Source organism: Galleria mellonella, unplaced genomic scaffold, assembly GCF_026898425.1.
Source record: "Galleria mellonella isolate WM207_F2 unplaced genomic scaffold, CSIRO_AGI_GalMel_v1 utg21, whole genome shotgun sequence".
NCBI lineage: Eukaryota > Metazoa > Arthropoda > Insecta > Lepidoptera > Pyralidae > Galleria > Galleria mellonella.
The window spans coordinates 1,530,910-1,547,936 of record NW_026442037.1 but is presented as its reverse complement, the minus strand read 5'-3'; the positions used below and the strand labels follow the sequence as shown (position 1 = coordinate 1,547,936).

The following is a 17,027-nucleotide window of genomic DNA, read 5'->3' as shown; positions in this document are numbered from 1 at the left end:
GTCGTCTCTTATGACACCCCTGGTAAAGGACGGAGTGGCCCACATAGCAATTACTAGCAATATACATGGTGAAATTAAGTCAACTTCCACGTAGTTGATGAATTCTTAGTGATTTCATCATGATGGACTAATTGACCTGTTTTCACCTTCACCTACCATCCCTCACTGGTGCTTCCCTAGCGTATACCACTAGTACAGGTGGAATTACCATTCCATTAACATCCATTAAAATTTATTGAGTCTCTTGTACAACTGTGATTTGAAATAGAATAAGTTCGTCAGTTAAAATGTCAAAACTTAGGTAACTTCAAAACCTATATACATAAACCATTATATATATATATATATATATATATATATATATATATATATATATATATATATATATATATATATATATATATATATATATATATATATAAGACAAAAGGTATGTGACGCACTATTATGTAGATACTAATATATATATAATACTTTTGTCTTTTTTCACAATGCCCTCTACACAAAGGTTGTCTGGAAGAGATTGTTTAGTGATAAAGTCGCCTTTTGTATTACTTCTCATTAAAATGAACTGTGTTAATTACTTTTATGAATGGTGCAATAAAGTGTATATGAATAAATAAATGTCAAAAGGACGCTAACGATCTGTGCCACCTGTATATTCCATTAATATTAAATTCACAACTGTAAGGATGCAATAGAAATCGTTAACACATCCTATGAAAGGAATGCTCTTGAATATTACAGTTCTACGTGAGAGATATCAAAATTAATATGATTCTACGAAATCCTGAAAGCAATCGTGTGGAAAGCGGTAGAAATACGAAACTATACAGATTAGTATTTCTTGCGAGGTATACATATACATACCTGAAACGTTAAAGAAGTACGAGAATTAGATATACAGTCTTTTTATGTAAACTATTTCAGAAAACACAATTTATCATAAAACTGCAAAAAGCTTAAAACCGTAGCTAAAAAGCCACATAAAGTTCATCAATTTAAAAGAATACTTTTCATTAATAGGTAAGGCACTGGCCCTGGCGGGAATTCAGGGGAACTAATTCACTTTATTTATTAAAATGATATTATCTACCTTGATGCATGCAGGCGCGCTATTCCCCGCATAGAAAACCTTCGCGTATCCATGGTTACGTGACGCTGCAGTGCTTTCCATGCCCGCCCTCCGCCGCAGTAAGCGTTTATACTTCGCTCGGATCGCCCGACCCGTTTCGAATTTCGAACTTCTCACCGACACTCATTTGTTTTTCGATTTAAATTCGAATTCGCGTGTTCGGAATTCAGAGGAACTTATTCTTTTTATTTGCAATTTGCGTTTTGTTTTTGCTTTAAAAATAGAACGTTTCGTAAAAATGACTGAATTGGGAGGTGCATCTTGATAGGGCGAGTTTGGATGCAGTTGGTGTTTTAGTGATGGAGCTAGGTGTATTGTTTTTGTGTGAGCCATGAGGGTTTGTTTTGGATTGTGGATACTGATCACGGCGACATGACGGCACAAGAGAGATCGAATATTTTTTCGGACGACGACGAGGACTTGGTGAGTAGTGTTTCTTATTTCTCGATTATGTAACTGATATCCTTGCGATTTGGATCAGATCCAAGAATGCTCCCTTTTGTTACATAAAATCTGCATTGCGTTATGTTATTTTATTTTTGTAGAAAAAAAAAATAGAGTTGAAAGGAATAATTTAAGAATACAACTGAGCTTATCGAATTATTTATTACTTAAGTACCTTTATTTCATTTTAATCCATCAAAACTGGTAATTCAATAGCTACTGAACAAAATAAAGTTTTTAATTCTGTTTCTTTTATTAATTTGACTAATGCCTACTACGATAATCGAGTGTCTACTTTTTAAAAATAGGTATTTCATTTGATTATTAACTGAGGGACCAACAGAATACTCACGTCGGAGACAAATAATAAAAAGTTTATTTCTAAAAGTGACCAAACCGGGAATCAAACCAAGTACCTTATTTACGCAACTTTTTCTTTCCACTGCAATACGAAAATCGTGATTTTAGTATATCATAGTATTTTCGATAACACCTCCTAAAAAGGCGTTTATGGGCGCCTCATTTTTTTTTTAATAAGTGATAATGAAATGGCAACCCTGCGTTACTACGCTGGCGGAGCACCAATAAGGGATGATAGATGAGAAAGCGATAGTTAGTAATAGGGATAACCAGTCCCAATGCTAGCAACATACACTATCAGGTCGACTTTCACGTGGTTACTCTTGGAAACCATTCTGGTTAATTCTTGTGGGATTTGTCACGACGGGCTAACCAACCTGTTTTTATTCTCATCTATCATCATTTTCTGATGCCCCACTAACATATACTGATGGCGCAGGCGGTGTTACTATTCTATTTTTATCCAACAAAATGTGCCTTATGTATATAACTATAGAGTATCTATAATAAATAGGTACCTAGGTACCATGGAAAATCGGCTATGTATTTCTTATGAATCTTTTATTTATTTATTTATTTATAGGATCACCAACATAAGATATAGCTAAAAATTTCAATACAATACAAAAGTGGATTAGATCTAACTGTTCTTACATTTAGAGGCAACCACAGCATGCTTTGTGTTTGATAAATATTAAAATGGAATTAAATTATTAAATGTCAATAAATTAATAAAGATATTGACAATATAAGTAAATGATGGAAATTGTGATGAAATTATTTTAAATAATAAATAAAATATAATGTAATGGCGAGGTACATCAACTTTTTAATTTAGACATGAACATAGTGAATATCGTTTTGAATATCAAGTTCAGGCTTGGATTACTATCGTTTTTATACGACTTCATTTGTGTAGACTCGTTCTTGTTTGTCATATCTGTCTGTTTACTGTATATCTGTCTAATTACTGTATGCATAATCTGGTGGTATTGTTTTATTGTTACCCTATTCCCTTTGGCCGTAACAGAATATCAGTGCTTTGCTCTTTTGAGGGCGAAGCAATAAACTGAGTTGTGACCATTTTGTATTGTTATGGCACACGCACAAACGATAAATTGTATTTAGCTTTATGTATTTTTTTTTATCATTTATGTTATATCGCTTTTTATGTATATCAATATATGTTATAATTTGTATGCTGTAAGTAATGCAAATAAATTATCTATCTATCTATCTATCTATCTTGTCGAAATTTCAGGAAATATTAAACTTTACTGTCTATGTATTCAAATAGAAAGTTTTACATTTCCCTATATTCACCATAAATTTAACTTGACCATATTATAAAGTATTTATGTATTTAACCCTTTTTGCCCATACCTGAAAGCTGTCTTGATTCCTGAATGGGTACCAGTCAATTCGGCGATTTTATCCATAATAATTATAATAATAATATCTTGAGAAGATTGCTTTCAACAATAAGACCGCCTTACTCTACTTATACAACTGTATCGTTACATTTGTTAATTGTCTTGCTTATTTCCTATATTGTATAATGCAAATAAAGTATACTCATTCATTCATTCACTAAAGCACCCAAAGACCCAATTGACAGATAAATAAAAAAAATAAAAAAGTAACGAAATAGATAAATAAAATAAATAAATGCGTTGGGAGTAGATAAAAAAGCCTATTGTTACAGAATTCTTTTCTTAATTTCTTTCCAGGCACTTTTCAGGATACTGTGATACATGAAAAATATTTTTCTAATAGATGACTAAATTGTTATTACATTACTCTGTTATATTCAAAATACTATTCACGTCTATAAGCAACGGTTATCACTTTCCACCAGGTGGGCCGTCAGCTTGTTTGCCATTCAAAGCTGCGTAAAAAAACAAATGTGAATGATTTGTAAACTTTAAAATAGGTTATAAATTCCAATATGCTTTTTTTACACCTAATGACATTTCAAAATGACATTTATACAGTCTTTTTAGAATAAACGAAATGAGTCCTTTACTTTTTTGTCAAAGTGCCCACGCGAAAATCAGTAGAGTTAAAAATATTCAAGGGCCGGTTAATGAATAAAAAGAAATTGCCGCCGAATGCCTAAGGAATAAAAATTGAGTAACGAGAAAATTTTCGAATAATGAAACTATTATTATTACTCGTGTGAAGGTGTAGCTTTTTAGTCGTAATAATTTCTCGACTGTTTTAGCTGTATACGAAGTAGAATTGTTAAAAGGCTCGAGTTTCCCGAGTCTTCGACTCATTGAAGGCTCGAGTCTCTTATGAAGGCTCGAGTCTCCTATGAAGGCTCGAGCTTCAGCCTCAAGCCATATTGCGAAAGCTCGAGCCCAGACTCGTTTTAAAAGCTCACTACACAACGTTTTGCTTCTAAATAAATCTAATAAATATGTTATTAAAACAATGTATTTTTATCAATTTCACTGCTGAATAACATATTTTTATTACAATTTTGTACCTCGACTTATAGAGGAAACTAAACGCGCCGATCCAGTGTTATCGCTAGTTTTTAGAACTACCCACATTACTATTAATATTATTGTAATAATTGCTTGTATACGCCATTCATGTATTACGAAGGGTTTCACGTGTCCTCCGAACAATGAAACTGATGCCGGAAAAATTTTTTGATCAAAAAATTTATTTGATTATCTAGAGACATACTAGTTGTGTCTTGATAACTTACTTTATTTATCACCTGTATGAGTGAGTACATAAAGTATCCTATGTATTAAGTTAGGATGTAATTTACCCGTGCACCAAATTTCATTCTACCTATTCGTTAGTTTTTACGTGAAACAATAAATGTATATTGGTAAAGGATATCCATCGTTACAAACTTTTCCATTAATTATACTAATAAAATGTGAAGCCTAATATAGTAATATACTATATTTGTCCATGAATGCAATACAATCCATAACCCCACTATTAGTAAACTGGATATTCTGTTATTATCGTAAATAATTACCCTGCAATAAACAATCGATTATTTGTACCATTTACGTCATTGAGTTGGAAGGGTGTTTGGCCAAACAAAGATACGTCCTAAATAAATCTAAAACGATCTATTACATACTCCCACGTATTTCACCTTACTCTATTTTGGTTGTCTGTTTTTTTCTGTCCTAATCTATAAATTTTCTACATGTATGTACATACAGGTATATGCAATTCAGATAAGTATTCCATTTCATGCATGATTTCTATTAATAATATAATGTTTCGAATTGAAATGACTTCAATTAGATAGAATTACAATTAGAGAGATTAATACAAGATCTACATATAAATAGGTACATTTATATTTATACTGGTACGGTTTAATATATTTATTTACTTATTATTGAAAAATATGTATAATTTTAACTAGGTATTAAGTTTTATTTTTAGCTGACACATTTTTATTCTCGAACATTCTATAGTTTTCTTTCAGCTTCTCAAAGGTTGACTGTATGCTTGTATGGGATAAAACGGCTATTGAATATGAAATCTTTTTTATGTATCCAATGTAAATTATGTACAATATTTTACAACGATTTTGCTAAAATATGGCCAACTTTTATATTATTGTGTACGTGAATAGGAAAAAATAAGATATATAACTAAATATATACTCAGTAAGTGGAGTAAATGTGTAAATATAAAACTTAAAAACGTAATAATGCACCTATAAAGGAAATTCTAACGAAATCAGTACAGCCGTTTTTACGTTATAAGCTAACAATAATAAAAGTAAGAAGCTTATGAACATAAAACGCGCTAATAAAAAATAATATTAAAAGATTTATTTATGTATAAAAAATGTTTGATCAAGCTGCCTGTAACAGACGTCGTGCACAAGTATATTATACAGGGGGGAAAGGGATTGTTAGTAATGGAGACTAAGAATCCCATTGCTAGCAATATATCCAACCAGGTCGACCTCCTCGCGGTTCCCCCTGGAAACTATCATGGTTAATTCCTGGTGGATTCATTATGATGGGCTAACTGGCCTGTTTTCATTCTCATCTATCACCTTTCACTGGTGCCCCGCCAGTGTATCCCGCTAGCGCAGGCGGGGTTACCATACCATTTTCACACATCAAACAAAAAAAAAGTATGTTATAAAAATAACATAGTATTTATGCATACATAAATATATATGGTATTATAATTATAATAAATAGTTTCAGAATAAAATTGTTATTCAATGGTTACGAAATAACATTTTTTAATATATTTTATTTATGTTTAAAAATCAAACAAAATTCATGTAAATAGAAAGGTCAATTTATTTTTGTAGTGTTTGTATAAATATTAAAAGAATATAGATCAAACGTTTCTGATAAATGGGATTATATACATATATACTATAATATATACAGTCATATATAAAATAATAACACTATTTTTCTTTTTCTGTACTAGAATATTTTTTTTAATACTTAGCAAAACTGTAATTTATGTTAAGGTCACAATTATGTAACAATGTATTAATAGTAAAAAGGTACTTTAAACATTTGTGTTTAAGCCACTTTATTAATCTCATTTATACTAATGAATAATATAGTATATAGGTTTACATATAAAGTATAATACAAATGTGGCTGTACCATTGCATTATAGTAAAATTACGCGCCAATACCTGAACTGAAACTAGCTCGTATTTCAAGAATCGATGAATCTCCGTTCCTCATGTACATAAACCAACCTACCTCATAACAATAGAGTCACTAATTATGAATATATCTTATATTTAAAAATCCGCACCATGATTTATAGGATCTAGTCTTTTTTTATACAACTTAGAATGGCAAACAAGCTGACGGCCCACCTGATGGAAAATGGTAACAGTCGCTTATAGACATGAGCAGTACCATGGACATAACAGAGTATACTGTTTCGTCCATGATACCCCCATGCGTTGCCATTCCTGAGGACTCAGGTGTTATTCCTCTGTACCCAGTAAATTCACGCCATATCCCACCCTTCAAACCGAAACACAGCTATGCAAACACAACTGTTTCACGGTTGAAACACGAATGGGACAGAGGTACCCAAGCAATCGACTTTTATACAAAGTCTCCCTCTGGTAAAATTAATTTAAGTCTAATTAAATTCTTAGAGATTAAAGTTTTTTTTTTATTATATGCATAACGATAATAAAATTGCAGTTATTTATATAATTAAATAACCTAAATATTGATTATAAATAATGTTTTAGAAAACACAAGATGACTTTACTTCTCTTACTATTATTTTTTTAATTATCAATTTATGAACAGAGACGACATTGAAATTTTTAAGAAAAAGATATATTCCTTCTTAAAAGTCGGAAATATACACCTGCAATTTCTCTAATGTTGCAGGATGCCTATTGACGGTGGTAATCATTTACCATCAGGCGAGCCACATGCTTGTTCGTCCTCTTTATAACATAACAAAATGAGTAATAAGTAGATAACGTTAATATAGACAAAATGAGAGCACAACATTACAAAACTGTCTAAATATTACGGCGGTTGGCCAGAAAAAGGCTAACCCTCCACTCTCGGCAGCACAATAAGAGGGATGGAGTATCATAAATCTTGGAGCACAATGACACGCGGCCCGCGGTAATGTTCCCGTCGCGTATTCTATCTGCCTACATAGAACCTGTTCGGTTCATTTTTTAAGCTTTTGCATATTTCACGTGGCACTGAAATATGATGTTTCTCATCTATATTATGGATAACTAGTCATTACCTGTGACTTTGTTCGCTTGTCCGTAATATGTTGATTAACGGCCATAAAAGTAATCTATTTTCTTCAACATCCCAAATATTATTTATATGTATTGTGAATTTTATGTAGTTTGATTAAGTTATTAAACTGTCAAGAATTAGAGTTATATTATTTTTTTATTTTATTTTTAAAAGGTATATCAACAGTGTAAATACAGACATTAATTTTAATTGATATACAGGGCTTGCATCTTGCATTTACACCAATTACAGATGTACACAACATTTTCTTAAGTCATCGATTACATAAACTGACACCAAGAAAACAATAAAAAAAACATACAAGTGACAAACATAAGAAAACTTAGTATAATAATAGTATAATAAGAATAATTAATACATACTCTTATGATATATTTTTTTTATTTAAATTTTATTTAAATATTTGATTATTATATTAGCGGGTACTTGTCCACTGCTCAATATAGGCCTTCCTCATAAGGAGGATTTTCACTACTTCTCGTTGAGACACTGCTGTCCATCTCTCGAAGTTAAGTTCCCTTAGTCGCCACTTACGACATCAACGGGAAAGGATGGGGTAGCCTATTCTATGCCGGGACCACACGTAATCAATTGATGAACAGACCTAAATTCTAAATTGATTTTAAACCTCTGTCCCATTCGTGTTTCAACTGTGAAGCAGTTGTGTTTACATGGCTGTGTTTCGGTTTGAAGGGTGGGATATGGCGTGAATTTACTGTGTACAGAAATACATAGTAGAAAAAGAAAAGAATAACACCTGAGTCCTCAGGAATGGCAACGCATGGGAGGTATCATGGGCGAAACAGTATACTCTGTTATGTCCATGGTACTGCTCATGTCTATAGGCGACGGTTACCACTTTCCATCAGGTGGACCGTCAGCTTGTTTGCCATTCTAAGTTGTATAAAAAAATATATATATATATATAAATATTTCTTAGTTCAACATCTACATTACACAGATGAAATATTCCTCTCTCTCTTCCACTTTTTCCCTATAGTCGCATAAAAATAAAAGGTTTTTAGAGCCACACGCACGCAACCGGATAATATTAGATTCCACGTAGACGAAAGCTTATAACAATTCCCTTATAATAAGTAACAAATACTTGGTACCACAATACCGCAATATTCCATTACATTACCGCAGTTTCTAATCGAATTGAAGCCACTTGCTCCCACACCGACGATCAAGCCGCAACGTTCAGAATCAGCCGCGCGTGAACACAGTCACAATCAAAATGAACTTCAGCCAATTATTATAATCTAATAGGCGTGAGTTTATTATGATTAATTATAAAACCACACCTTTTTCCTTTTGGTTAAACAAAGAGACTTTTACTTGCTTGGCAAATAAATTATTCGTTATGAATTATTGATAGCAGTCTTATTTTATCTTTTTATGTTTCATAAGGATAATAACAGGTTTTTAATAATTCAAGCAACTAGTTTTATTTAGTAGAATTCTCCATGTCGTTATAGAGTAAGATTGTAGGGAAATATAGCTCTGTTATTTGTATTATTTATATGTTTTTAACCCACATAACAATTGTATGCTACTTACGGAGTCGTATTTATGTTTATGCGTGCAGTGCAGTAAGAAAAGCGTTTGTTATCAGCCTTTTACTGTTCACTGCTGAACGTAAGCCTCCCAATTGAGAAAGGGGGGGGGGGGGTTGTTGGCGACTAAGGGGACTCAATGGTAGAGGGATAGATAACAGCGTCCTTCTTACAATATCACCACCAGTTAGACATAACTGCAGTTGTTAACTCGACTGCCAAGCGTGGCAACTATTGACAAAACTCCCCAGTAATGTTAGCCTATGATCAACAGTGGAAAGTTGACGGCTGATATGATGATGATGATGATAAGTAATAAATTATCCTCTATACAATTAGGTTTTTAGCACATATTATAAAAAAAAAATACAATTACATGTTTGCCACGTTTATATTTTCAAGGTTACAAGGACAATGTCCTAAATGTATATGGACTTTTAAGGTAAACTGTATATCGAGTACACGGGTAGGTATATCTTGAGAGACATTCGAACTACTAGATAGAAGATGCCAATTAGCTGTGATTAGTTAGGTATTGGTGAGATATCAGCTAATTACGGTTCAATTACTACTATTCAATTTCCGATACGGAATGGCGCTATTGAATCGACCCAATGAATGTTTACTTCTTCATTAATTCGCTTGGTGTGTTGTGACTACTTAATTAACATTCGTTTCACAATTATACGATACAAATTTTTACCTGCGACTTCGTCCGCTTGATAGAGATTCACCAGACTCCCTCTGGTCAATATTTATTTCAAATTTGCTAAATTTCATTCAAATCCGTTTTAGGTTAAGTTTTTACGTAACAGACATTCATCCGTCGTTATAAACTTTTGCATTTACAATATTATTGTGAATGTCTATCTATGACTGTTATTATTTGTATGCTGTAAGTAATGCAAATAAATTATATATCTATTAATCTACATACATACATACATATCTGTCACGCCTGTCTCCCACTAGGGTAGGCAGAAACAATGGAACACCAAATGCTTCGATTCAAACAAACCTCTTTCGCTTCTTCCACATTCATCAATCTTTTCATACACGCTCGCCGGTTATGAAAAGATATCTATCAATCTAATTGTTCGTAATAGTAAGAAAGTCCAATAAAAAGATTGAAAAAACACATGTGATGTTATGCCAAATACTAGGAACTGATCCTATTAAAAATTACCAATTTATGGAATTTTTCCGTTTAAAATAGCATAAAAGAGGAAAATGGAAAAAAAATATAATAATATTGTTGAAGAGGGTTTTTATATCGCTGACGTTTGTATTATAAAAATTATAAATAATTCTACTTTATAATTATGAATACTTGAAGTGTTTGTAATAGCAGAAAAGTCCAATTAAAAGTTTAATAAAACGCGTGCATTTTTTTTTATTTTTTTTTATACAACTTAGAATGGCAAATCAGCTGACGGCCCACCTGATGGAAAGTGATAACCGTCGCCTATAGACATGATCAGTACCATGGACATAACAGAGTATACTGTTTCGCCCATGATACCCCCCATGCGTTGCCATTCCCGAGGACTCAGGTGTTATTCCTCTGTACCCAGTAAATTCACGCCATATCCCACCCTTTAAACCGAAACACAGCCATAAAAACACAACTGCTTCACGGTTGAAACACGAGTGGGACAGTGGTAATTTTCGATGCGTGCGGTTTTTAATACCTGTAGCAAAGAACAATATGTAATACATTTATAAAAAAACATTAAACATGTTTTTATGCTACCAGAGGGAGACTTTGTACGAAAGTCGATTGCGTGGGTACCTCTGTCCCATTCGTGTTTCAACCGTGAAGCAGTTGTGTTTGCATGGCTGTGTTTCGGTTTGAAGGGTGGGATATGGCGTGAATTTACTGGGTACAGAGGAATAACACCTGAGTCCTCAGGAATGGCAACGCATGGGGGGTATCATGGGCGAAACAGTATACTCTGTTATGTCCATGGTACTGCTCATGTCTATAGGCGACGGTTACCACTTTCCATCAGGTGGGCCGTCAGCTTGTTTGCCATTCTAAGTTGTATAAAAAAAAAAATGTTAGGTAGTGATGCGCGAATTTACTAATCTGAATACTAAATATTCTACTAACTATTCGAATAGGCAATTCATTCGGATTATTCGAATGATTTTCAAATCAATTAATTACTAATTTTATATATTAGACTACTGATTTCATCCGATTAGTAATTTCATTCGATTACAAATTTAATTCACTGAATTTTTCTACTAATTGCTAAAATCAATTATTAGTATCTAGCTGTTCATGTACGAGTCGATACGAACGTAGCCGAGTTGAGTCGATCGCTTGGAATGTCCTTTTTTTGTTAATGGTCAAGAGCGTTGCCAATTTAATATATTTAGTGAAAAGTAGCAGCTTACCTATCAAAGTAAATTTGTAGTAATTACATATGATGTATGTTTTAAATGAGAGAACTTGACAGTTGGAATTTTTTTGCTCGTCAGTCATTATCCATTATTGATACCGATGATTGATGATTATGATACCCGATTAATAAGATAATGGTTATAGGGAAAGAACTTTGTTTTCATTAATAGTGATTTAGTTCGAATTACTAATTATTAAAATCTTTCGACTGAGAAAATTAGTATATTAATAATTTAGTAATCGAATTATAAAATTCGAATAACAAAATCATCCGGATTCGCTCACCGCTAATGTTATGTAATATTCTATTGCTAACCAGAGCGTTCCGTGCCAGTAATACAAGTATGTAATATAAGCATAGACAACGCACCTACCTACTGAGGATTCTCTTTGAGTACGGAACTAATCAAGCAATATCGCACATGATTCAATCAACTAATCCAATTATAGTAACTCCATCAAGGCTTCATAATAATAAACTGTTATTTTTACTAGTAAGAATAGAATACTTTATCTGCTTCGAATAGGTGATATAGTTCTTATTTAATAAGTAGACAGATCCATATTTATTTATTTTATTTAATACTTTATTGCACCGACATTACAGGATTTTTTTGAACAATTTTCGATAAGTATAGTATAGTACAAAAGGCGGTCATATTCAGCTAATGCATGCAAATTATATGAATATATATTTTTTAAAGTTACAAATTAATTTTACAATATATAAATAAATTTGTTATACATTCGTGTATACAATGTTATATTAATTATAAATTAATTTATAATTAAAAATAATTATATTGTAAAGACTAAAATAAAAAGTCTCAATAAAATATATTCCTTCTTAAGCGACTTTAAAACGAAGGATGTATTTATATTTGATATCTCATAACTTCGTCAGTTATACATCGATTTGGAAATTATTTTTTTTATTTAAAGATAAAGAATCCCATAGAAATTTAATCAAAATCAGTATAGTGCTTTAGTTTTTAATTGAAAATAAATGGCTTTGTTACAATTTAAGTCGGTTTTTTTTTATGGATAATTATTGAAAGATCGACAACACACCCGCAATTCCGTCGATTGCGGGCGCACATGGGTGGTGGTAGTCACTTACCATCAAGTGAGCCGCATGCTCGTTTACCCCCTGTGTTATAAAAAAAACCAAAGATTTGTAAAGTTATAAAAATAAAAGTGACGTATTTTTGATTACTAAAATTGTTTGCTTGAGTCGTACACTGTTTGTCTTCGTTTTATTGTTCAGAATTCCTTTAGGAGAATACAAAATACCGTGTAATACAATTACATAAGCGGAAATTTCTGGGGAAAAAGTCAATTTGCATTCGAATTCGGGAAGTGGTTTCGTAGAAATTCGTTTGTATTGATAACCATTGAATTTGGAAAAGACATTTGCACCCACGTTAGTTAAATTTTAATTTCTTTATTGAATATCATATTATATGAAATTTTAATTCTAATTATGACAATTTATGAATTTACTGTTGTCATAACCCAAAGAATAAGGAAGCTGAAGTAGCAATGGGTAGGTCACATAGCTTGAAGAACCGACAACCGATGGGCGAGAAAGGTTTCTGAGTGGGGACTCTGCACTTCAAAAATTTTTTTTTTATACAAGTTAGAATGGCAAACAAGCTGACGGTCCACCTGATGGAAAGTGGTAACCGCCGCCTATAGACATGAGCAGTACCATGGACATAACAGAGTATACTGTTTCGCCCATGATACCCCCCATGCGTTGTCATTCCTGAGGTCTCAGGTGTTATTCCTCTGTACCCAGTAAATTCACGCCATATCCCACCCTTCAAACCGAAACACAGCCATGCAAACGCAACTGCTTCACGGTTGAAACACGAATAAGACAGAGGTATCCAATCGACTTTTGTACAAAGTCTCCCTCTGGTGAGACGACCATCCACTAAACGGAATGACGACCTCAAATACATTGCAGTAAGTCAGTGGATGCAGATAGCTCAGGACCGTTCTTTATGGTAGTCTATGGGGGATGCCTGTGAGTTTTGTTGAATAAAAAATAATTGTCCTAGGTACTTCATCTTTAACGGTACTAAATATTTCATGACTATTTGAAAACAAATAGATTAACTTTTCAAACATCTTCAAAAAGAAGGAGGTTCGGTTGGTTGTACATTTTTATGTTTGTTGCTTCATAACTCCGTCAGTTCTGGATCGAATTGGAGATTTTTTTTATCTGAATTGATTATACATTTACAGATTAATCCCGTAAAAAAATTATCGAATGTGGGTTGGGTAGCTTAATTTTTAAATAAAAATAACTTTTTTTATTTAAAAATTAAACTATCCTAGTTTTGCTTTAATTGAAGTCGGTTATTTTATAAAAACCTTTAATTATACAGTTTTATAATATTGCTATGGATTTTTAGTAAGTACTAAATAACACTTAATCGTTGTCAGCTTAAATGGATGGTGAAAGAGGAAGACAATCTTATTTTATGCTCAGGGAATAAGGACATATGATTGATTATTGCCTGTCACATGTATACGGAAATATTATAATTTTCTTTTGACACTATTAAATAATATAATTTATGATTTTTTCTTATAGGATGATTATGGAATGGTACCCCACCTGCGCTATCGGTATACACTGGCGGAGCACCAGTGAAGTATGATAGGTGAGGATGAAGTAGGTCAATTAGCCCATCGTGACGAATTCAACACGAATTGTTCACGATGGTTTCCAGGGGAACGTGTGGAGGTCGACCTGAGAGCGTATATTGGTAGCAATGGGGCTATTTGACGCCATTACTAACAATTCCTTTCCCCCCGGATGTTAATGGTTATACCTAGAGAGGTACCATATGAATAATTAGATGGATATGGCCAACATTGTAAACTCTTTCCACCTTAGGTACCGAGGTAACGATCTTTCACGCCTGATAAGGTGCACGATTTGCTTCTAAAGGTCAGATATTATTTGACCTAGTTACTTGTACAGCTCGCTTTTGTTTCAGGCTGCATAATCTAGTTCACTTAGAATATTAAGTATAAAAATTTATGCTTTGTTACACTAAAGGTAAATTCTATTAAACAGTAACATTATTCTTTATTATTAATTATTATTTCTTTTTTTATGCAACTTAGAATGGCAAACAAGCTGACGGTCCACCTGATGGAAAGTGGTAACCGTCGCCTATAGACATGAGCAGTACCATGGACATAACAGAGTATACTGTTTCGCCCATGATACTCCCCATGCGTTGCCATTTCTGAGGACTAAGGTGTTCTGTTCCCAGTAAATTCGCGCCATATTCCACCCTTCAAATCGAAACACAGCCATGCAAACACAACTGCTTCACGGTTGAAACACGAATGGGACAGAGGTACCCAAGCAATCGACTTTTGTACAAAGTCTCCCTCTGGTAAAATATTTTGTCAAATAATAATAATTTCTCTCCCTGGGGCCCTGAACTCCTGGGTTAGTTTGTCATCTCCTCTCCTTAAGGTGGGAGATGTGAATTTTTCAAAAATTAAAAAATAATAGTAAATAATAATAATAAACTCGTAAAATAAATAAAATATAATTTTCATAAGCATCATCCATCATCATCATCATCACATCAGCCGTTAATTGTTTACAGCTGAACATAGATTGGCAACCGTAGTTAGGCTTTGGTGATGTATTAAGAGGGACACTGCTGCCTATCTCCTGGCCATTAAGTTCCCTTGGTCGCTTCTTACGACACCCGCGGGAAAGGAAAGGGTGGTAATCAAATTTAACATCCGCATTGCTAGCAATATACACTACCAGGTCAACCTCCATGCAGTTCCCCCTGTAAACCATGGTTAATTTTTGTGGGATTCATCACGATGAACTAATTTATTGACCTGATCTCTCATCTATTATTCTTAATTGATATTTCGCTAGTATAATATATACCGACAGCGCAGCTGAACTGAGGTGAAAAAGCATTGTTAGTAACGGAATCTAACAGCCCCATAGCTCGCAATAAATCAGGCCGATCTCCATGCGGTACCCCCGGAAATCATCTTGATTAATTCTTTATGAATCCATCACTAAAGGCCAACTGACCTGATTCATTCTCATCTATCATCTTTCAGTGATACACCGCGCCAGATTACATTGATAGCACATATGAGACTTCCATGTTCCATTCCATTCATTAAAAAAAAAAAAGCGTAGGTGGATTTTAACATATCATCTATACTTCTAAACTTATAATAAATCTGTAGAGAGGTCAATTCTGTACATGAAATATATTTTCAAAATAACTATCAGGCGGTGATTAGTGATCGATACTGATGCCAAAAATGCAATCAGTAAAATTTTTGTCTATTTGTCTGTATGTTCGTTATAGAAACAAAAACTACTCGACGGAATTTAACGAAACTTGGTACAATTATTCTTCATACTCCTGGACAGGTTATAGTATACTTTTCATCACGCTACGATCAATAGGAGCAGATCAGTGAAGGGAAATGTTGAGAAAACGGGAGAAGTTACTCTATTTTTAAGCTTCCATCGCGTGTGCAGCCTTAATGGCCACTTTTTAAAATGTAAAAATGTCCACCAGTGCGACGCCGGGACGGGCCGCTAGTTCATAATAAAATGACTATAAACTTTGTTAACAAATCCAACTATTCTAAGAGTGGTGGTAATCTCGCAGAAAATATGCTCAGTGAATTGTGGTAAAGACAATTTTTATTACTTTACGAGGAAAATTTAAATCCCTTATCTAAAACTGTTTTGCAAACCGATTGCTTTTTTTCCTCGTTGGAAATCGGTTTTCTAATTTAGTTTCCTAAGGGAAATAAGTCGGCTGAATGTAAACAGTGTAACGGTATAAGGCGGCTAATACTTACGAATACTCTATCTGGTACTAACAAAGTAAGCTAACAAGCGAGCAATATACATTTTTTAATGATCAATTTACATTTATTATTGTTATTTTTTATTGATATTTTTTTATTTATTTACTCGGTATACTCTTTTTTTAATGGGTGAAAATGGAATAGTAACCCCGGCCGCGCTATCGGTATACACCGACGAGGCACCAGTGGAAGATGATGGGTGAGAATGAATGCAGGTCAGTTAATCCACCATGATGAATTCGACAAGAATTAATAATGATTTCTCCCAGGGGGAACCGCGTGGAGGTCGACCTGAAAGGGTATATTGCTAGAAATGGGGCTATTAGACCTCTTTACTAACAAACCCTTCGCCCCGGTATACTCTGTTATGTCCATGGTACTGCTCATGTCTGTAGGCGACGGTTACCACTTTCCGTCAAGTGGGCCGTCAGTTTGTTTGCCATTTT

At 33.4% G+C, this 17,027-nt stretch overlaps 1 protein-coding gene across 2 annotated transcripts in view; it reads left to right on the top strand.

The window, feature by feature from the left end:
- Positions 1 to 1,172: 1,172 nt before the first annotated feature.
- The window catches only part of LOC113512973 (transmembrane protein 151B-like), an 84,335-nt gene continuing 68,480 nt past the window's right edge, over positions 1,173 to 17,027 (top strand). For both annotated transcript variants that reach the window (XM_026896958.3, XM_031911066.2), the window contains exon 1: positions 1,173 to 1,558. In XM_026896958.3, the coding sequence (XP_026752759.2) occupies positions 1,508 to 1,558 (51 nt within the window). In that variant the 5' untranslated portion in view covers positions 1,173 to 1,507. The remainder of the gene's footprint in view (positions 1,559 to 17,027) is intronic.